This window comes from Haemaphysalis longicornis, unplaced genomic scaffold (assembly GCF_048455015.1).
Source record: "Haemaphysalis longicornis isolate Haplotype H1 unplaced genomic scaffold, Haemaphysalis longicornis Haplotype H1 scaffold_4, whole genome shotgun sequence".
Lineage (NCBI taxonomy): Eukaryota > Metazoa > Arthropoda > Arachnida > Ixodida > Ixodidae > Haemaphysalis > Haemaphysalis longicornis.
Window position 1 is genome coordinate 158,645,396 of NW_027526361.1, and position 23,549 is coordinate 158,668,944.

The window sequence follows — 23,549 nt, forward strand, 5'->3', positions numbered from 1 at the left end:
CACCAGACAGTTATTACTCACGCGCCCAGCCGCGAAAATTAGGTATACAGCAAGTGCTTATGGCCATGAAAATTCAACAAGAAACTAAAAAAATCAGACACCCCCTCTCTCCCAACCGATCATGCAGATCGCGATTGGTGCGTACCCACAGGTAACCTGAATTCCGAGCCCACAGTGACGCATGAAATTTAACAGCCAACCATAGCTGCCTGCTAGGCTACTTATATGTACTAAAACTCAAAATGTACTCAAAACTCAATATGTAATCAAACTCAAAATGTACTCAAACTCAAAATGTGCTCAGAACTCCAAATGGACTCAAACTCAAACTGTACTCAGAACTCAAAATGTACTCAAACTCAAAATGGACTCAAAATGGACTCAAACTCAAAATGGACTCAGAACTCAAAATGGACTCAAACTCAAATTGTACTCAGAACTCAAAATGGACTCAAACTCAAAGTGTACTCAGAACTCAAAATGGACTCAAACTCAAAATGGACTCAAACTCAAAATGTACTCAGAACTCAAAATGGACTCAAACTCAAAATGTACTCAAAACTCAAAATGGACTCAAACTCAAAATGTACTCAGAACTCAAAATGGACTCAGAATTCACTAGGTCTCAGGCGTACCCAAACTCAATCGGACTCAAACTCAGTCGGGATCAGTCGGCTCAAACTCACTCAAGCTCAAACTCACCATGCCACACTAGCATCGCGCTCACTCGAGTGCTTGAGTTTGAGTCCAAATGAGTCTGAGTGAGTGGACTCATGAGTGAGTTCGCCGACCTCTGCTCGCAACGGAGCTGACAGCTGGGCACGCGCCGGCGCCTGTGCGTCTGCCGCGGCTATGACGTCTCTCCTCTGGAATGCGCAGACTGGCGAATTTGGAGACCCAATTCTCTACACACCCGTACTGCAATGGGATTGTATTTCCAATCCAATCCAATCCAATGTATTTCTAATACAATCCAATCCAAATCCAATCCAGTTCAATCTCATTCTCATGCTCCTCGCGCTTGCGCAGCATGGCCCGTCATGGCCCACGCGAAACTGCTCAACCTCGGCCAGTGTAGCTTATGCTACAAAACTTGTTCGTCCTGCTTCTTCTGTAATGCTACGCAGACATGTTGGATTGCCTTAATTTTTGGAGTGTTTTTTGGCATCATCATGTACCCTTCTTCTACTTAGCTCCTGCAATTGTAACTTCGTAAAAATAAATTTTACTACAAGAGACACCTGAAAAAATGCATGCACGTGGTTATAAAATAGGTAGCTCTTTCCAAAAGTGGAGTGTGTTGCTGAGAAACAGATCTTGTTTAGGTGTCTAGTTGCTACCTAGATGTCCAGTTCCTGGAGTATGGGTCGCAATTATTAGGTTTTGCTAAAATAAATGCATGAGCACAAGCCACACCTGACGTTGGTGACTGCTTCCAGTTGAGCCCTGCGCCTCGAGCTGTGGCTCGGTTTCTATAGGCAGCTGCGGCTGTTAAGGCTCTGCTGCCACCGGTTGGCCTTGCGCTGTGGTTGTGCTGGTGCTGGCTTCTTGGGGGGAAGCTGTCGCAGAAGCCCTCGAAGAAAGCTTCGTCAGGGTAGTTGTCCTGTGTTTGTTTTCGCAGTCAAGATTCCTGAATGCCCCCTATAGACATGCTGTGAAAAGTTGGGAATAGTGAAAGCTGACTATGAATCAGATCGAATATTCTCAAATACGAATAGTAGAAACCAACCGCGAATTACATATATTCGAATGTGAATGGCAAAAGATTACTGCAAATGAATTATTTTCAAATGTGAATAGTAAAAATTCACTTCACATTGAATTTGCTTCAAATTGCGCATTGCTCCCACGCCAGGCTGCTGTCAGCTGCGCCACGTATAAATATGTATTATGAGCTGCACTGTTGTGGCGAATACCACAAGCCCATTTATTCCTTCTAAGTGGAACAAAAGTAGTAGAGCGAAGGTATGTACTGAGACATATGAACGCCTGGGCCTAATGGCCACAATTTAAAAGTAGTTGTACAAGCACAGGCTTTCAAAGTCAGGCTGTACCATCTTCATTAGGACAGGTGCATCAGACAAGTCTAGTTAAGTGCACCTTGGCTGTGCGTGTGCTCATTGCTGCTTTTCTCCCGAATTGGAAAGTTCAATACTGCAGGACAGAGTTATTGCGATTCCTTTCCGTCTACACTGCATGATAGCTTGCTTGGAGCTGAAAATTAAACTGAGAGAGATACCATGTTCGCATAAAAGTTGGCACAGGTCACATAAAAGTAGCAATATATGGAGTGTGCTGGGGCACATAGCAGCTTACAGACAGGCAAAATAAAGGGCTATAAAGTAAAATCAAAACCCAACCCGTACCACATACGTATCACATAACTTACAATGTTGCAGGTGATTTGGTGCTTTTCTGTCCAGCTTATTGAGGGGGCTCACTCCTTCGTCGCCATATTGCCATCTCCGCCACCCTCCCGCAGAGCTAGTGGTACACTCTTAATCTGGTTCCATTTAAGTCCAGTTAAAAAGGGTGCTCCACATATTTTATGTGGATCCCAAGAAAAAATAACCGGAACGCGACATATAGGTGGATCTTATTCAAGGAATTTTTCAAGGAATTCAAGTTTATTTTTCCAGCATTACAGTGTTGGGGGTCCACCAGGCGAAAAAGCGGTCAGTGACCACTTGAAGGGTGCCTGGCAGCCCGTAAACACAGCAGCTGTCTGGCAACGGTAAAAAGCATATACATGCTAATATATACGTGAAATTAACAGATGTCTGGAACCGCCAACTTGTTTTCTTTATATTTGTGGTTTTTATCTGGAACCGACTAAAGGCGCTGTCGGTGGTTCGCCTTACTGTTCCACTTATGTTCCAGTAAACCATTTCGGATATATTTTTTGCTCGTGTTTGGTTCCACATACCTCGTGCCCGCCAGTGAAGTATACACTATTTCGTGCGTCAACTGGAACGATGAACCACATATATACATTTGGTAAGGGCACGGAGAAAGAAGTATTTCAGGAGGAGAAACTGCTGCGCTGGGACAGCGCGGGCGGGCGGTGCCTTAATGTCACTGTGCGGCGAGGAGCAAATGCAGCTTGCGGAGCAGCGCAACAGATGGCGCGTCAACCGCGTTGCCATATTTTGCACGCTCTTCTATGGACGCTACGAACAAAAATTGTAGTGTCACAGAATATATTGTAAAGATTGCCAGATTTTTTTCTGTAAAATAAACAATTACAAGTGCTGGACATTTTAGCAGCAGTTATTAACAAATACTGCCCTATTTACATGCCGTACCGCGCTCGAAACGAAGTACTAGAAGGAATCCCGGAGCAGACGACGACTGCCGACACCGCCTCCTCGCCACGAGATGTTCACTCTCGCCGCTCTCGCCTCTGGCGGGCGTCTGCCCATTGCGGCAGCCGCCTATGCGCCGACTGACCTTGAACCGGCGAAGCTCTTCGGAAAGCGCGCTGCGCGGATTTTCCCTTTGGCGCCTCGCGACAGAGGGCGCGTCGGTGCCGTGCCTAGCGCAGTGACTTTAGCGCGGCGCCGGAGCAAGCCCTGTTGCGCCTCCTGAATAATTCTTGCTCCGTGGGTAAGGGTAGCGTCCTGGGCACGTTGGTACTCCATTGTTAAATAAAATGATTGCGTTAAAAATGGACACGCGCGGAGTGAGGTGTGAGGACGGAGTGAGGACGAAGCCGTGTGTGTCTGTCCTCACTCCGTCCGTGTCCCTTTTTAGCGCAATCATTTTGTTTAACAATATACTTGGTGCTTCTTGACCGAAGATGCTCTAGGTGTTTAAAACACACGCGCACACCGCATATAAAATTTAATAAACTTCGCCGAGATCTATAAAACTGCCTTACAGCAGTGAGCTTTTATAAGGCAGCTAAGACGTATTATTAGTGATGTCCTTTGAAGAAAACGAAATCCCGCTTCTTTTCCAACGCCGTACAGAGCATTAAAAAATGTCGAGAGAAGGGTACTTTAGGGAAAAGAAGAAAATTCAGGAACCCATTTCCAGGTGTTCTGCGGCGCCCGAACCGCGTTCGCGAACACCACGGTATTTTGCTTACTTGAGGCGGCGCACTACAGAATCACCTGCAGTTACTTGACTTTGAGAAGGAATAAACGTCTTCCGTTTCCTCCTCTGCCGTTCGGGCGAAGTCATAACTGCTATAGTGCTGAAGAATTTGAGGTGCTTTAGGGAATTACGAAATACTTGTTAAGGTTATTACATGTTCTGCATTTTGTTTACAAAGAGTCGCAGAAGCGGCAGTTTTTGTTCAAAGCTCAGACATCACCTCGCAGCGGTGTAGTACGCGCACAATTTTCAGTGCTTCATAGGAAGGTATAAATGGCTACAGCCTGCGGTTAAATAGGTACTTAGTCCATGTTACTTATGCGGTGATGCGGTACATAAGGTTAACCAACTGCGTCCCATTTTACACCGCACACATAATGCTACGCATGCAGTTATATGCGTAGAAGCTCGTTTGTGCGTTTCGTCTCGTGCCGGCTATTACTTTCCACAACCAAAAGCAAAAGCCTCATTGCAGGGAATTGTTGAGCGGGTGCCATTCCGAAGGAGAGCGAGACAAAAATTGTAGAACTAAATCTACCACGCGGCTTCTGCCTTACCTTCTATGTATTAATACTTCAATGGAATTCTTATTTCAAATCATGCATTGCAGTATCGGGAAAATCCGCAGTGCAGCCTTCCTTTATGTTGTGCATTGTCATATTAATTCAAGTTCCCCCAATGGCCGGCCTTCTCCAGCTGCTGCTCCCCCGGTTGCTGTTTTCCTGCAGCATTGGTGTTCAGCAAGAAAAAGTGCTGAGAAACGGCAGACGTATTTTTACTCACTCATTAGCTTTTTCACACTGGCTTCACTATAAGGAAGTAGTTTTGTATAACGTGGGTATAAAAGAGCGTCGCAGTATATTTTATTGGCTTTGGAAAGGTTTGTTGACAAGAGAACGTAGTGAATAAAGGAGCCTCGTTTTGCGTTCACTGCAAACAACGCAGAAAAGCTGTCAATAAAGTTTATGCACACATGTCGCACGCGCTCACGGCCCGCGGCGAGAAGCAACTAATGTGTATTTAACACATTAGCCCAACTAATGTGTTAAATTGGCTAATATCCGAGCTCTTTGTTCCAGCCTCCGAACCACGTCGATTTGTCATACACAGCCGCCATTCATTATTTTGAAGTTTTTGGAGACAAATTTAGGCTGAAATTACGGCACTCGTGATGAATCCTGATTTTTATGAGATTTCCTGCTTACGATGAGGTCTCCTGCGCAGCAATGGACCAGACTTAACGCCGCTTCATAACTTGAAGATGTGGTGTGGTGTTTTCACTTTCTTGCGATGAATGTGTATATATATGCATATATATATATACATGTATTCGGAAGTGCACGGGCTAGTGCAAAAAGGGTAAATGAACAAGACGGAGCAAATGTATCAAGTTTGTTTTGTTAGGTTTATTGTCTCAGATTGATTTGCGCAGTTTTCTTGATTTCCCAAGGCAATAGTTGTAAATTTCTTCTGTAAAATATTATGACGAGCTTTTTGCATAATATAATCTGTATTTTCTTTCCCTGCTTTGTTTTGCAGCCCATGTCTTCTAATCAAGCTTCAGGCTAAAATACGCATTGCGGAACCCATAAGCTGAATGTTTACTTAGTAACTCATGATATTGCAACCATTTTACTTACTAAGTGCCTTCACTTTCGACTGTATATGGTCGTCTTTTCTATATTTTTTGAATGATGGAATAATATTTTTTTTATATTTGTGATAAAAATTTTTGTTTGAAATCACTCGGTGTTTGTTTATAATTAAATGTGAAACGCTGCCCGAAGACTTCACAGCTTCGATTTAGGAGTGCCACTGCATGCTAAACATGATGACATTAATTCATGCACTGCTCGCGTATTTTTGGGGGTATACGAACAGCCATTGTAGAGCATTCCCCCTGGTCTATATGGAGAGTTCATATTTAAACCCCTCGACGGGAGGTGAAATAGTGCAATGTGCGGTTTAAACATTCAGCCTGTTTTTGTGCAATTTTGCACGCTTCCAATTAACAAACCGTTCTTTTAGCCACCCTAACTAGGGTGCCGTGGTAACACCCCAATCGGGAAGAAATACTTTTTAGCACCCTTTTAACGGTCGTAGCACCTTGTGAAACTGTTGGTTACACCCCTAAATTGTGGCACCCTCAAGATAGGATGCCGGAGCAATATTTCGGTGCTTAAAAGGTGCAAAAAGGGTGCAAAATGTTCAATACATCTTTTTAGCACCTTCAAGAATGCAAAAAAGTCAAGAGTTACACCGCTTAATTCGTGGCACCCTTAGTGCCGGAGCAATGTTTTGGTGCAAAAAGGGTGAAAAATGTCGAGTGCACCCTTTTAGCACCTTAAAGGGTGTCAAAAAGTTTAATGTGTATGTTTTATGCAAACACACTACCGCAGGCAACACACGTATTGAGATACTTCGGTCCCTTTTCAGTCGAACCTTGCAAACGAATTTTGGTGACGTAATCTTTATCATAGGTAATACGTGTATTAAAACCATAAACTGTCAAGTTTGTGCACATACGGGTATACAGACGAGGGTATAATATCAGCATAATTGTTCTTGGACAGACTCTATTCTTTACGTCGCTCACACAACTTCTCGTCTTTGCTCTCTGCGCTCTTTATTGCACCACCCAACCAGAACAATGCCAGCTTAGAATTTCATTTCAATTGTCTCCATGGAGCAGGACGCTTGTAATACTGCCGAAAACCTCTAGAGCGCATATTTTCCCGCACCAACCGAAAAATGTTTCCAAATTGACCTTAACCAAAACATCGTTTGCGGTCGCGCGAATTTGGGCGTCGACCGTTCGTGTGCACGAACCACACCAGGATTAGAGCTCCTGCATAGTGTACCGCAAAGCGCAACGCGCGCGGACTGTGGACACCCTGTGGATGTTAAGCTTTTTTTCCTCGCGCTTCCTGAGAGTTTTGTAGAGTGCATTCTGAGGGTCCTATGCACACGATCAAACGCTACGCAGATACTGTTGTGCACTAGGCAAATCTTCCTGCTGCAGAAATTGTGTGTAACTTTTCATGGAAAATTTGCAGCATTTTTTTATTAGAGCTAGCTAACTTATTGATTGATGTCGTCTCTTTTATGTGTCTTTGTTTTGCAAAAAAAAAAAACTACATGCTCGTTTTCCTCGCCTATCCGGCTAACGCTTTTCTCGTCTGTCTTCGCCTTGGCCGGGGCTAACGTGCTCAGCGTCCCCCGAATCCGCCGCCCAGGGTGACGACGACGCGGGTGGCGGCGGCGCCCTTGGTGCGGAGGCAGGGGAAGCGGGTGACGCTCTCGGTGGCGCCAGGGAGCGAGCCAAGAATGTCGGGCCGCGCGGTGTGTGTCAACGGCGTGATCAATCCGCAAGGTCTCTATTATTACCCCGCCTTCCGGCAAGAGCAGCGACGCCGCCGGGCCGCCGACCGCGGAGGCAGCAGCGGTTCCAAGGGGAACCCCTCGGGAACCGCGAATCACTGCTCGCCGGCGAGGGCGCGCTCTCCCCAGCCTGCCCGCCCGCCGGGAGGCGGGGCCACCAACCCGCCGGGCGTGGCCTCGTCGCGGGGAAGGGAGGCTGCAGGAAGAGGACAACGCCCAGAGGCCGGGGGAAACGGCGGGGAGGAGGAAGCTCCGGAGACGGGCAAGGCGAAGTCAAAAATCGAGGGGAGGGGCTCAAGTGGGAGGGGGGCGCGGCCGGGGCGGGCGTTGGGCGAGCGGCCGGCTGTTGGAGCGCAGTGGCGGCCGAGCAGGGCTGCTGTGCGTGCTGCGTGGTGCCTGGATGCGCGCGCCCATGGCGCTGGACCTGGAGAAGCAGCGGGCGCCGAGCCCCGGCCGCCCTGGCTCGCCGGCCTCCTCCGAGCGGCGCCTCAAGGTGACCGCCGACGGCGCTCAGCCCCGCGAGCAGCAGCAGGCGGCGCAGGCGGCGCCCACCGGTGCGTCGGCCGGGTCGGCGCCGCCGCTCAAGTTCTCCATCGAGAGGATCCTGTCGTCCGAGTTCGGGCCCGCGGCCGCCGGCCGCACCGGCATTGCGGGCGCAGTGACGGCCGCCAAGGAGCCGCGCAAGGATGACCGGCAGGCCAGCAAGCCGCCTCCGACGTCTCCCGGGCCGAACCAGCAGGGCCTGCTGTGGCCCGCCTGGGTCTACTGCACGCGCTACTCGGACCGACCGTCCTCGGGTGAGCCTGTCTCTCGCCGTGCACGCCATGCGCGGATGCCGCTGTAATCCTCGCTCTGCGGGGCTGTTTTCACGCCTCCGGCCGACCCGGAGGCCGAAACGCTCGCCTTTGGGCGCATCTCGCGACCGCTGGTGTCCGCTCTGCTTTCAACCGCGTCCGTCTCATTTCCCAAGCTTTCGTGCGATGCCGTAAGCGAGAGTCGCGCAAAAGCTCGCTCCGCGGCCGTACACGCGGGCTGTGCCTTCGCAAGCTATTCGAAATGGTGAGAGATGGACGACACGCCGGCTGCCAATGTGCGTCGTTTTCCTTGTAGCCCAGATGCGCACTCGAACAGCTGGTGCGGCCACCCAAGCGCGTTCTGATGGAAAGGAAGCGTACAAAGGACGTGGAGGGGCAAGCCCGCCCATGGACAGCTCGCGTTGATGATTTTGTGGCCGCCGTCTGGCAATATTAAGCATCGGGTGTTGACAACAAAACACTGTGGTCTTAGCAAAGCGCTCATCGCAGCGGTGATATGTTCCCTTGGAAAACCGCACCAACGTTGCCGTCAACTTCGATACGGGTGCACAGAGCGATGAACGTCGCGCACGCCTGCGTGTGTATGCGGGGCCGAACATTCGGGCCCGCAGGGAGCGGAGGTTTTTGTTCTCACGAACTGCGTGTCGGTGTAGCCTTCCTATAACATTTCCTTCCCAGCTTTGGGCCAGAAGGATGAGTTTAGCCGCATGCAATTGTTAACCTGAAAACAGAATTAATAGTGCTGGCCTGATAACAACCCTCACACGCTTTTTGAAACGCAATGGTGAAAGATATGCAAGATATAAAGTCGTTTTTCAGAAATCATTTGAAAGAAAAATTGTGCCTCACATTTTGAAAAAGTGCAAAGGTGCTCCGGTATTTAAATGTGACGGCAAGTAAGTGATTCGACCTGTTGGTCTATGTCGTTAACCTGTAGATGTTCTAAGCGTCTACGGCACATTACTCACAAACACGTAGTCTCATGTTTAACTAACGACCTTCTCTCCAAAAATCAAAATTGTTTTCACGCCGGCTTTTGATAGTCACACAGTTATTACGGTCTACACGTGACATTAATTCGAGGTTAAACGACCGTGGTAAGCTGGATTCCATTTTTATTCACTACTCCATAGTAAGCTTACCTTCAAGTTGGAAGCCTTTTTTTCGCGGAAATCAGGTGTTGCCAGATTGTCTAAATTTAGGGGGCACTCACCGGTTGGCATTTCTATGGCACTTACAACTTCATCACCCACGGGCTTAAAGAACATCGTGCGCCAACGTGAAAAACCTTACAAATACATGCAAGTGTTCACAGTGGCCTAGTTCGCTTATTTTACACGCGTGTCACTACTGTACTGAAATAAAAAAATAAACCTCTTGCTTGCTAGACAGTCAACGCCATCTAATAAAAAGCAGATAAACCAAAATGCGTCACTTGTTTATCTTTTATCTCAGTAAAGAAGGGATGTATATCTAAAAGAGGCGATTGGCTAGGGTGTTAGGGACATTTCTACGAATTTGTGAAACTTTTCTTATCGGTACAATGCTTTTTTAACCCGTGGGCGATGAAATAGCATGCCCCATTGAGGATTCCGCTTGTCGCGTTTAACAGTTCGCAGTCGCCATGACTTAAGTTCACGTCTGGCGTTCCGCACGGCTGGGTCCTTCTGCCGCTCCTATTCCTAATTATGTGAACCTCCGTTTGTATACGCCTCGATAACACCGGTGTTCCTGCAGAGGTACTTTATCATTTTGTACCAACGTGACAAATGGCAATTATCCTCGAGAAAACTTTATTCATGGAATTTGCAAACAAGATGCAACTACTATACGCTTTCCGTTCGGGCACAACATGGGACACCTTAACGAAAATTACTATTATTATTTATTATTTTCGAGCAGTACAGCGGTGACCCGAGAACGAGATACGTGGATGCAGCATACTACGGAAAGGGCAGATACGCAGCGGTTACCATCAATGCGAGAACGGGGGAAGTGTCCACGTCAGCTAGTATGCGGTGTGTTAATGCAACCGAAGCAGAGGAGATCGCCCTAGCAATGGCCGAGCCGGGGTGTGACACCGTCCTAAGCGATTCGCTAGAAGCCGCACGAAACCTAGCCAACGGCCGGATCAGTGACAAGGCAGCCAAGATAATCGAACGAGTGGTTGCGCAGGAAGAAAGAAGAGTAGAAGTAAGGTGGATCCCTGCGCACGCGGGTGAATGCTCTCCGAATACACCCAACCACAGGGAGGCGCGCGCTATTACTCACCGCGCTCCCAATGTGGAGAGTCGTCCCGAGTGCGAATGGTGGTCGGAGACCAAGGACCGAGCGAGAGGCTATGGCGAAACACTCAAGAACATGCGGCTTTCGAGACGGGCGTACCCGCCGCCACATCGGTCCCTGGGTCGCGAGGAAGCAGTGTGGCTAAGAAGACTGCAGACAGCGTCGGTCACATCACCGGCAGCGTTACATCAGATGTTCCCGGACGAATACCCCGAGGCCCTGTGCAGTGTGTGTGCAAGAAGGGACCGGCCAACCGGTGGCACGTTATGTGGGACTGTGCCACCGAACCGGACAGTGCCCGTTTCGAGAAGTATCCAGCGAAACTTCAAGGAGCCATCGAGTCAGCCAGCAATATACATCAAAAAGACATCCCCCTCGCGAGGGGCACGATCAAATGCACAGCATTTCCGAGGGGGTGCGCCGGCAAGTCGTATCTCTTGATCGCGGGACCCGTGTCGCCATCTTTTGGAAGCGCGGGACAACTTGTGGCGCTTTCGAAACAAACGAGAAATGAGTGAAGGATATAAGGCGCGTTCGGTGCATCGAAATCTGTGTCGGTTTCGTGGCTCGGTCGGTTGTGCGCCGGGCACCTTGCGTTCCGCCCGCGGCGTCATGGGTTCGAAACCGGGCGCCGGAAACTGTTATTTCTTCCTGGCTGCGGACGCGGACTACGACAAGGCGCGCTTGCGGACTACGACAGCGCACGCCAACGCCGCGTGACATTGTGAGTTACTAAAATGCTATGCATTTAAAATGGGCCATCCAGCAGATCTTCACCGCGCTTGAAAGGCATGGGCTCCGGAAAGGAGCTAGTGCTCAGTAGGGCTGCGAAAGGGGATGCAACGTTAGGCCGCGTTGAGGCGGAGCCGTAAATCGGCCCCCGCCTACTGCAGGATCTTTGTAAATAAAGTCTTTTCCAGTCCAGTCCGATTTCGTTCAGACGTACATTGTCCAGGATGAGAGGGCTAAAGGCAACAAGCTGCCTGACTAGGGCCCTGACACCCAAAGTACATTGCACTGGAGCAATCAGCAGCGAAATAACCAGTACATTGGCAAGAAAAGCAACACAAGCACGATAATTCAAGTGTTACGAGGCAAGCTAGCAGTTCATTATACAATAAAGAGCGACAAATAACGAGGCAGTAAAACAATGACGCATGCAGATGTGTTTTACATAATGTTTAGCAGGTAATTATAACATTTCGAATAATGTTTTACACATTAGGCATACAAGTTAAACAACACACACACGCATTTATTAGAACAAAAAGAAAAGTTACAAGAGCACATAAGAGAACCATATATTTGTTACCGGAAGACGCTGCACGGTATGCTTTTTTAAAATAATTATGAGCGAGTGCAAGTATCTACAAGTACATTTTAACGTTATTTTTACATTTGTAATCAGAACAGCAATTTTTAATCCAATCGAATATACCAGGATGTTTGTTCAGAAAATCGGGTATCAAGTAGGCTAGTGTCTGTGTTCCATAGTTCGTTCGAATGGCTGGTGTCCTAAAACGGCTGTGTCGTAAATCATACTGGGTGTTTGCTTCAATTATAGATTCAAAACTCGTAGCTTGACTCAATATAGCTTCCTTTCGTATGTGCATGGCAAGTTTAAGGTGAAAAGGCTGACCAACTGTAAGCAGGTTATGTTTGTAGAAAAATGGCGCTGTGTGATCCATTCGTTGTAGGTTTTCTATGGAGCGTACCGCTCGCTTTTGCAAAACCACTAGTCTTTCTAAATTGTACTTAGTTGTAGTACCCCATATTAATAAACAGTAATGGAGATGGGACTGAACTAAAGCGTAGTACAGTTGTACTTTCAGCCAGTTTGGCACTAAATTTCTTATTCTGTACAGAACTGCGATTGATCTCGATATGCTTGCGTGGATCTTGATCACATGGGGTGTCCAGATTAAGTTTTCATTAAAGAGGACGCCAAGAAACTTGTATGTACATACTTGCTCAATCGCATTATTCTGAAATTTAATGTTGACATGATAATTGTCTGGTTTGCTTCTGCTCTTGAAAACAACATACTTAGTTTTCCCTACATTTAATTGGAGCTCATTTAAATCCAACCACCTTGATTACTGCACCAACCATTTATTAGCGGCCGCTTCAAGAGTACCGAGATTATCACCTGAAAAAAATAAGCTGGTATCATCAGCATATAGTATTGCCTCAGGAGTTTCCGGTATGAAAACAAGATTATTTATATACACGATAAAAAAAACGGTCCCAAGATTGAACCCTGTCGTACCCCATATGTTATCTGTTGTAGTTGAGACTTGTGCCCATCTAGACAACAGTATTGTAATATGTCAGTTAGGTAGCTACGTATCAAGTCTAGGGTTAAACCTCGGATTTTGTAGTAGGAAAGCTTGAGAAACAATACATCATGTTTAATAGAATCTAAAGCTTTCCTGAAATCGAGGAAAAGACTGCTTTGAGTCAATATTTGAGCATATCTTATCTTTTATTCGCAATAGTGCCATTTCCGTCGACCTTTTTTCCCTGAATCCGAATTGTTCTTTTACAAGTAATTGTTGGCCGTCCAGAAACTTTGTAAGTCGTGTTTTAAGGGCATATTCCAGAACTTTAGAAAGTAGAGGAAGTACAGATATTGGTCTAAAATTATTTATGTTAGCAAGAGAACCACCCTTATGTAAAACGACAACTCTCGCAATTTTCATTTTGTCTGGAAAAATACCTGTAGTTAATGCATTATTATAGATATGCTGTAAGGGAGCACATAAGAGATCAGCAACAGCTATAACTGGTACAGCTTTTATGTCATCATCTCCAGCTGCACAATTTTTGTTCAATGATTTAAAAGTTCAGTCAACGGGGTAAGAAAGGTAGAACCGACTGGCTGTGTAAAAAGGTACTGTTCTAGTTTTTTTCTTGGTCCAAAACAAGTCCCTTGGCTTCACGTTTCATTTAACCTAAATGGCACAAACATACTCTGCCCGAAAGCACTTTGGAAACTGGGCTACAACTGGAACGAACACTAAACGACGCAACTCGTGAATGTCAAGTGCTACAAATTCTATCCTCGAATACGCGCCTCAGTGGTCTGCTCACCTCTTTGCGCATGCGAGATAGCCCAACTGGAATCAGTTTTAAAAATCGATAAATAATCGATATGATCAGCATTTTCGTCTTCGACACAGGGATCCGTCTATCGCGTCTCACTCGAACAAGGATGTACTTGTGAAAATGTCGCAACTTCACACAAAATAGCGAATAAGGTTATCTGCATTGACGCGCCCATTCCTTTGCTAACTCCAGCTCTCGCAGGTATAACCCCCTGAAATCTCGCCCTTCGTGCCAAATTTAGGCTGCTTTCGTTTTCGTTCTTTCCGTTCATACGGAACCGCTTAGATGCACCTTGTTGCAAAGGTTGCCTGTATTTCGCTGTTGCTGTACCCGCTCCTGAATCAGTGGCGGTCCCAAGGGGGGGGGGGGGCGAAGGGGGCGGTCGCCCCCCCCCCCCAAAGAGGTCCTCAGTTTCTTATTTTTAGTTTTTTTAATTTTAAGCATTCCACTTGCGCGAAGTTAAATCACAGCGGGTTGCACCGCATACGCGCACACGCCTCCATGGTTATCACCACCTCCGCAGAATCGGCGCAAGGAGGGGAGCAATTCTTAATTCGCCTGCCCCCCCCCCCCCCTCCCCCCCCCCCCCAAAAAAAAAATCGCCCCCCCAAAACCGATCTCTGGGACCGCTACTGTCCTGAATGTCTCGAACTGTGAAACAGCATCTTCAATGTGAATGAACAGAGTTAACACTGCCTGGCGGTTGAATCGCTGACACAACATTTATTCTGACGTTCCCGGTCCCCAGCCGAAACGTCAAAATGCCCTGTTCTTACAGTCATTTGAAGGAAATAATTGCATTCCGTGCCACGCACTGCATGCGCTAACGATAACCGTTCTCTATGTTTTGACTGCGTCCCACATTGCACGTCCGGCAGCTCCGATCCTCGCACCTCGGCGTATACGCATACACGACGCTCACGAAACGCATCCGCGGTTCATCGTGCCGCGTAGAAAATGACGATTTCGTTTCGCACCCAGACGCCGCCGCCATGTTACTGGTATGCCCCCCTGGCGGCGAACACGTGCTCCCATATGCACCATGCGCCACCGCGTTGGCGCGCGACTCATCAATAGGAGCGCCTTTGGCTCACGACGTGCGACTGCAGGCGAGCCAGATGCATCGTGCGGTCGTCACGACCGACGTGCGGCCGCAGCCATTTAGAGCCCCAAGGTGTCCTCATGATGAGGTCAGCGTGAAAGTTTCTTTCAAAGCTTCCAGGAGGCGCTAGTGGCAGTTTCGAGCGTTTTGTAGGGAGCGAGCTCTCCGCCCACAGTACAGAACCTGGTAGATATATTTATTTATTCAGACTACCTTTACAGGCCCAGCAGGGCATTCAGTAAAGGGGGCTGTAGAGGAAATCACACCAAAATAACGAACAAAAGTTACACAATAACTAGTCATATCATATACAGACATCAACAAGTCAAGTAAGTAGGGCAAAGAAAAAGAATTTCACCACATCATACATGTTGCCAGCGGCATGAACGAGCGGAATCGTCGGTGCTAAACGTCTCCACACTGCTTTGCTCAGCATATAAAATCCCATGTATAATGTAATAGCGCCTGCAATTTTTACTGCAAGTTGGTAAATGTTTTCTTTTCCCGCTCGGATCTCTCTTGCGCGCACCTAAATCGGCTGGAATGCGCCTAAACAGGGAGGCAGCCAACCACAGCTTTAGTGGTCACTGGGCGCAGTTAAAGCTGTCACCCAGAGCGGCAAGGGCCCCAGCTGGAGCTTTTGGGCGTACAGCGCGAGGCCCACGTGCACGAATATATGCACGCCTGGTTGCAAATATGGCAGATATTCACGGTCATGGCAGCCATATTTGCAACCAGGCGTGCATATATTTGTGCACGTGAGCCTCGCGCTGTACGCCCAAAAGCTCCAGCTGGGACCCTTGCCGCTCTGGGTGACAGCTTTAACTGCGCCCAGTGACCACTAAAGCTGTGGTTGAACATCGCACCCGCCACCTCGTGCTCAGCACCACGTGTTTTCTTTGCCGGGGTTAATAATCGTATATTTTCGTAAACCAACCCGCCACGCAGTGGCTAAGCTAGACGTGCTGCTGAGGATGCGGGTTCGGTCCCTGCCGGGGTGGCTGCTTTTCCCATTGAGGAGATGGTCGAAATTAATTCGCAGCCCTCGTCTCGCTTATAGCGCAGGCGTAGCTCCACTTGGCATTTTCTTTTTTTTATTTCATAACACATAGTCTACTCAAACATGTATCACAAGTTGGTGCTCTCAACGACTCCTCTCTCTCCCTCTCTCTTTTCAAAGTGACCTGTGAAAAAAATAGGCGCCTCGAAAAACGTGACGGTTAATGGCCACGAAAGTAATATAGCGAGGCCCTAGTCGAGTGGTGTATATACAGCGCCGGCACCTGCGGGGCGACATGTGCGGCAGGCGTCTTATCTTATCTGGCGGAGAATTGCGGCTCTATTCCGGCTCCGAGGACGGCAACTTGCAATGCGTGCCCTCGGGGGACGTCTCCAAAGCGTCACTCCGGGGTACACGCTCGCGGAGGCGTGTTTTACTTGCAAGTCCGCGATGCGGGGCACGCGTCTCGCATGTGCTCGGCAGCTTGACTTTACGTTTGCCACGCTTACACGCAGCGATAATTCCACCGGACACGTCCACCCTCCTCACTAGCATGCCCCGGGCAGCAGCGCTGCTTGGCCGATGTCGCAAAGGGCACGTGTGGCTCCTTTTGAGGCCTTCTATACATGCAGAGGCGGGGATATATAAACATGTACACTCTTAGCCAAAAAGGACTAACCACAGCTGTTAGTCGAGTGACCGTTGCTCCTCAAAAGGAGTAACTGTGGGAGCGTGCGTGCCGTGTGCATAATTCGCGGAGTGAATCTTCGTCCCCGCCGATCTAGAGAGCAACGGGAGGACGAAACGCCGAGCAGTTACTCCCCCCTGTAATGGCGTCGCTGCTATACGACCTGCCGCATATGTCTCTTCAGTTTCATAATTTGCAAACAACCGTATCTGCCAACATAGAATCTTTCATATAGTGTCTTAGGAACAAAATTCAGGTTTTAAAATAACAAAAACGCTCCTTAATTGTCTAACTGAAGAGGCGGCTCCCGGCGTGGAGCGGCGATGTGCGATATCACCAACGCCTCAATTGTTCACGTTACTACAAAGTGTCCCGCACCTACAGCTCGCTAGCGATAATACGGGCAAATGAAAGACTCCGCGCATATGACACAGTGAGGCAGGCAGTGAATACACGTGTTTATACCGGCCCACATATGTCAACAACGACGACAACAACGGCAAATCGTAAGCGCAGACTACACGTAAGCGCTTTGCTCTTAGATTTCATTAGCGGGACATAAATGCCTTCTGTACAAAAGCAATGACAATGCCGCAAGAGCCGTACACACAGAACACAAATAAGCCGGAATGGGAGTAAATGGCTTGTGTCATAACTCAGTACCAATTCGGAGTTTTCAAAACTCCTTCCAATGGGAGTTTTGCCTTACTCCCATTATTTCGGCAGTTTTTTCAGTAGCATATGGGAGTTTCATTTTACTGCCACTACAATGGGAGTTTCCAGGGGTACCATTGGGAGTGTATTGTTTCCTCCAACTGGGAGTTTTCAGGGGGCGCATTGGGAGCAGTGTTGACCTGCATTCGTGGTTTTTTTTTGTGTTTTTGTGCGCTTCATATATATGCGCTGCAGTGGAATTTATTACTGTATTTGGGAGTTCTTAATAAGGGCACAGGCCGCATTTTTATTTTTCGTTGGGGATCACGTAATTTCTAGTCTTTTTCCGCTTCAAACGTTGAATGGCGAAACATGAAAAGTTTGTTTTCTGCACAGTCAATTTATTGCATAAAAATTACATGAATACAATATACGTGTGAACACGTTAATAAGACAACAAAGACACTGAATCAACAAAACACCTACATCGAGAACACAAGGTATCTTGGTAAGAACTTTATCTACTACAACACTCCTCAACGAAAAAAATTTAAGCCATTTGCAAACAATGAGGTCAGCATGGTGTCGGTGCGCTGTTTGCTTGCACCTGCCTCCCAAACGCTGACGTTGCCGCACCCCCTGGCACGTTCCCCTGGAAGCCACAACAGCACATTCATTAGAGGGATAGCAAAACGCTTTAAATCTGCGGTAACAAATACATAAGCATATTGGGCATCTGACCTGAAAAAAAAAGAAACGGCACTGTAAAGGCGCTGAACTTGTCACTCTTGTGTCCAACTTTCAGTAATGGCTGAATGTTTGTTTAAAGCTACGCAAAATTGCACTTCTGTCCGAGACACCTGCGCTCACTAGTTCGTCAAAACGAAGTGTTCTGCTGTTCAAAAAAGTGCGCGACCCTTGTGGCGACCAACTTCTCAAAATGCTTCCTTTCCCTCTTTTCCTTGCGTGTAGTGTTCTGGGAACGAGCTTCAGGTTTTACCACCCGCACTGCCCCTCTCTCCCCTCACCGAAAGTTAAGGAAAAATTTCGGTCGGTGTGACGCCTGCGCCTGTCCCCCTTCAAAAAAAAATTAAATAAAATAAGCAGTCGTCTGTCGACTCTACAGAATGCTCCCTCGAATGGCGTGTACTGGTTATAGTTACACGCGCCTAGCGTACGGAGAGCTCCCACGGGGCCCCGACCTTCTCCCTTTACAGTGAAGGCAATTAATCGCCGGCGGCACGCGGCAGTCACCCTCCTCGTAGCAGGCGCGGCTGGCACCACACCTACTTCTCAAGAAAAGCGGCCGCGGCCGCCCTGCGACGTTTGACCGGCCAACTTCACCCTCGCCTGCCAGTAAGCCACAGACACAGCCTAACAACAGCCGTCCAGAGTTCGGACAGTTTTCATTCTGCTTGCGAGTGTGAATGAGTGAGTGTTCTGCTCGAGACCCGCGCAAATACGCATTGCTTTCACACTGTTCGGCCTCCCCAATGACGTTCCGGGCATGGTGCCGTCTTTCACGCACAACGCTCACCTCCAGTGGCGGAGAATCGCCCGTGCAGTGGCGCGGGAAACACGTTTAGTTTATTCGACGCTAGAAGGGGCACAAGTCTCCCAAAATGTTGCGTACAATATAAAACGTGAAAGTCTTACCTTCAACCACCTCGCAGAGGCACAACCGCGTTGTTTTTAACAAGCCACTCTCAGCGATCACTGCATTTAGGCCTCGCGTCGGCTCGCTGGCGTATTCCGTCGGCTCGAAGGTCGGTGACACGGAGGCGACGTTGCAGTCCGCCGCACGTCAGTCCAGGCTGGTTCCACAATGTTCGCAACGAGCTTCGGTCGTTGGGAAGCACTTCACATCCGTTCGTGCGGTCGCAAGTTCACACCGGCAATAAATTTTCGGGGACGCTGGAGCTCACACGACACACGACACCAACTGGCAGCCATTTTGTAAGGAGGCGTAGAGGAGGAAGGGGTGAAGGAGGAGGAGAAGGAAATGGAGGAGGCGTGGGAGTTTTTAATACTCCCATTAGGACAAACGCAGTAATCACAGCCAGATACTGCGTTTTGTGAAGAGGTACAACCGTGGTAAATGCGCTTATTTACGACGGCTTGTGGCCCCCGGTGTAAACTGGCAGTTTTTCCACCATCATACTACCACACGTGGGAGCAGGCCGCCTGTCGTGAGGAGTTTAAAAGACGTATTCCAACCAAGAAACGCCCATTCAGGCTAACTTGTGTTTTGTGTGTAAGACCCGACGGCATTTTCCAGTCCCGTCAACCAACGCTAGTTGAAGAAGTCCGCAGCGCCGCAATTTGTTTCGGCTACGCAGGAACATCAGCCCTGTCCTCCTATTATTCCTCTCGCACAGACAACCATCAACTCCCACATACGATACCAAAGAAATCTGGGGAAACTTGCGAACATTGGGAACTTGTTTCTTTTTTGCCGAAGCGGGTGCGTCCTTAGAACATTCAGCCTCATGCCTCGTCGAGGGTGGTCGGTTTTCTTTTCTTTGATGAAGAAAAACTATGCTTGTGAGCGTCTAATTGCAGTCGAAGGTCAGCAATAATGTCTACAGTTAGCAGCGCATGAATTGCAGGCAGTTTCATCGCTAGGAATTCCGACGCCAGCAATAAACACAGCGGCGGCAATTCATAGTTCAAGCGTTTTGCACTCGACTGCCCATTTTCTGCACGTAATTTGAATGTCCTGCCGGCTTCTTATGGATCCGCTCACATGATATTAATCCCAAAAACAGAGGATGGGGAAAAACTTAAACATGCGACTTCATACAGGACCATTTCACTCACGAATGTTGATTATAAAGTTTTTATAAAAATATGAGCAAGTAGACTCCAGGGAGTGATCCATAACATAGTAGGCTCTCATCAAACCTGCGGTATACGAGGAAGATCTATATGTACTAACATTCGCAAGGCCAGGTGCGTGCTGGAGTGTAGCCATGCCGCAAAAGTAGGTGTCGCGGTTCTTCAGCTGGATCTCGAGAAGGCTTTTGATTGAGTGTCACATGAAGTGTTGCTTTGAATACCGGTTGATATCAATCTAGGTTCTGTTATCAAAGATGGGCTCTGGCGTACCGAAATTGCACTACGCGGTTAGTGGTGAATAAGACATTGGGAGCGCCCATTGACGTGCAACGCTCGGTGCGCCAAGGATGCCACACGCAGCCCACTATTGTTTTGTATTTACATTGAAACTTTGTGTTTGCGTATCCAAAAAGGCGTCGAGATTCGTGGATTCCGCCTCCTGGAGACCGCAGTGAAACTGCTGACGTATGCGGATGACATTGCTGTATTCTGTGAAAACAAAGAGAGCATTTATAGAGTGGGGCAGGTCACCAAACGGTTCAGTACCACAACCGTAAGCCTAGTAAATTGGAGAAAATGTCTTGGTTTCGGGCATGGCGAATGGCAATCCACCCAAAGCGTTTTTGCCAACGTAGCCTGGGTATCTGGGAGCCCCCCTACAGTTTTATAGGGATAGCGAACCATATTGGCGAGAACAGACGAAAGAAACTCGCGCGAAAGCGGACAAATGGAAAGGGGCTTATTTGTTCACGTTTGCTAGGGCGACCGTGTGTAATTTGTTCCTAGTATGCAAACTGTGGTATGTGATGCAGGTGGTGCACTGCTCACGCACGAACGTGCAAAAGTTGCATCGAGTGTTCGCTTTTTTTGTCTGGGCCTCGGATTGGGAGACGTGCAGTCGTAATAACCTTTTTAGGCGTGTGAAAGATGGAGGAGTGGGGCTAGCGCATTTATTTGTGCGTCAACTAGTAAATAGATTTCATTTTTTGAGAGAGGTAAGGGACCTTTTATTCGTACAGTGTGTCAATTAAGGCTACACTCTAAGCTGGGTAACCCTTAATAGAAGTATACATTTTCGAATTTTTGTAAACTATAATTTATAAGGTACGAAAGTAACCTATATCTCAGTAACCTTTACCTATATAAGTATACACGTAAGGGTTACTGAGTTATAGGTTACTTTCTGGCTTTCAGCATGTATACCTTTGTATAGGTGACATCTACCGCCGTGCAAGGCCACATACCTGGAAGGTGTTATGCTGCATATCAGCGCGTTTCCGCCGACGTCACTGTGGCGAACCTCCGATGGTGCCTTTCGGGCGCGGTAAACGCACAGTGCGTCAGTGGAAGACGATATGTGCAACAACGCTCTCCATTGCGCAGTCTCAACTCGGAGAGCCTCGAGTGTATTTTGTACGTCCCTTCAATAAACTGCCGGCCACTATTGCGGCTGTGCAAACATTACAATAAAGATATACTAAAATAAACGTTACTTTTATAATTAGTAAAATTGCGGCACCACAAAGCTCGAAAATATTCTCTTAATATACCTATATACATCCATATGTATATGCATAAGATGACCCGTTCGATAGTCATTGCCCAAGTTATCACTCAAAAATCTTTGAGAATATTGGCAACGCTTGAGGCATATGAACAGGCATGACTAAATTTGATGTTGGCATCAGCTTTGTGCCGTTTAAGAAACGAGCATCACGCATGCATGAAACCTCTTATATTATATAGCAGGAATGAAGTTAAGCTTTAGTGAAACCACATTTCATTAAATAAGCCAGATGAGACGCACTTGATAACATACTTCAAAATGACGCCAAAGCTGTGATAACATAAACTTGTGTTTGCACACACTACCGGAGTGCATTTTCATAAGTTTGGAATGAGTATTAGAGAACATACATAGTACCCATATTTAGGGAATAACACATGAGGACTATTACTTAAAAAGCACCAAAGCTGCGAACCACTCTAATCTTATTATTGTCCCTTAACGAGTATTAGGCTTTTCCTATACTTCTATATAAGGTAGAATACGTTTTAGTCATATATCCTTATTGTACCTGTTAAATAAACGCTGCGGGATCCACTTTACAAACACGGCCTAATATACAGATTTTTCACTCTAATACTTGCGCGGATGTATGTAAAGTAGTCCAAAATTTTGGATTGTGTGGATACTGCCATTGAACAAATTGTGGACGAGACAAGGAAGTAGAAAGAATATTTATTATAAAATCACTGTTTCATACAAAGCAGTATTTAGGGCTGTATTCGCTAGCGCTGCATTCTCCGTGTCACCCAGAGTCTAACTTCACACTCGGAATTTATTCGTCTTTACGAATTCATTTTACACTTCGTTCTTAGTTTTTTTATTTCAATTACATCTGAATTGTAGATTCCCACACTAAGTTATCGTTTTTCTGCAGCACTAACAAGCTTTTTGGCGAATTGCAATCTGTCTTTTTGACGATAGTTCTCCTGGCATATAAATTTTCTGCACGAAAACAAGCCCTTGGGAAAATGCGAACACATACGCTTGGCATTTTATGTAGTACGCAAGCAGGCATGAAATCAGGGCACACTGAAGATTTCCAGAGGCCATCTGAATAACTTGTTGCCTGCTGCCGTAGATGCAGGTATATATTTGAGCGGCCGTCAGTTAGATTTCCCCACCTTGCAAAGCCATCTACAGAAAATAGTGGAAAAAGAACAAAATTTAGTGCCACCATAAGCCCCAATACCAAACCACAGGCATGTGAAGCACTATCATTACATTGCATGGAAATAAAGATGCAAACTAGAGAATTGAATGAAAGGCCGGGTCACACCAGAGGTACAGTAATTTACGTAATTTCGAGTAATTTCACAGCAGTTTGTTCATCATTACACAGAGTACTTTTGCGACATAGTTAAGAACAAGCGAAGCTACGGTAGTCATACCGGCCAACCCACCCGAATTTCATCGTGCCGTGTTCAGTTTATGTCGCCCGATGTTCCTGCATACTCACCCAGAGCAGGCAGAAATTTTGGGCCACGAGATCAAACTTGGGTGCTGCACGTACATTTGGAACAGAAAAAAAACAACCACTTCCGCACCTTCATGTGGAATCATTGATAGTGCAGCAGGAAACACAGCGAACGTCATACCCTCCGCCCCTCCCCCCTCCGGTAATAACAATTTTATTTTGAACAAGGCTCCCCTGTAAAAGCCGAAAAGTCTTTCATTTCAGTAAAGATGAAGATAGATAAAGATAAAGATAAAGTTTATTTGCCCATTTATACATTGATAACATGAAAAGGGCTTATGAAAAAAGCTGCCAAAGCAGCTTGACGGGCCCACCAGCCACATGGCAGCAACGGGCAATTATATAGAAACGTAGTTGCAGGCAACTGTAGCAGCCTTGCTACACACACATACAAAATGATATAGTTTACGTGACATCGCCGAAGTACATTGCAGGCCGAAAAAATGAAAAAGAAAAAAAAGAAAAGAAAAGGGGGGTACAAAAATATTCGCAAGAGCTGGCTTGACAGGGTGTGTTGATAATAGAGGTCACTTAT

The 23,549-nt window shown here is 47.3% G+C and overlaps 1 protein-coding gene across 2 annotated transcripts in view; it reads left to right on the forward strand.

The window, feature by feature from the left end:
* Positions 1-7,845: 7,845 nt before the first annotated feature.
* Positions 7,846-23,549, forward strand: part of LOC144179471 (homeobox protein engrailed-2-A-like) — a 159,989-nt gene continuing 144,285 nt past the window's right edge. For both annotated transcript variants that reach the window (XM_077707840.1, XM_077707841.1), the window contains exon 1: positions 7,846-8,276. In XM_077707840.1, the coding sequence (XP_077563966.1) occupies positions 7,880-8,276 (397 nt within the window). In that variant the 5' untranslated portion in view covers positions 7,846-7,879. The remainder of the gene's footprint in view (positions 8,277-23,549) is intronic.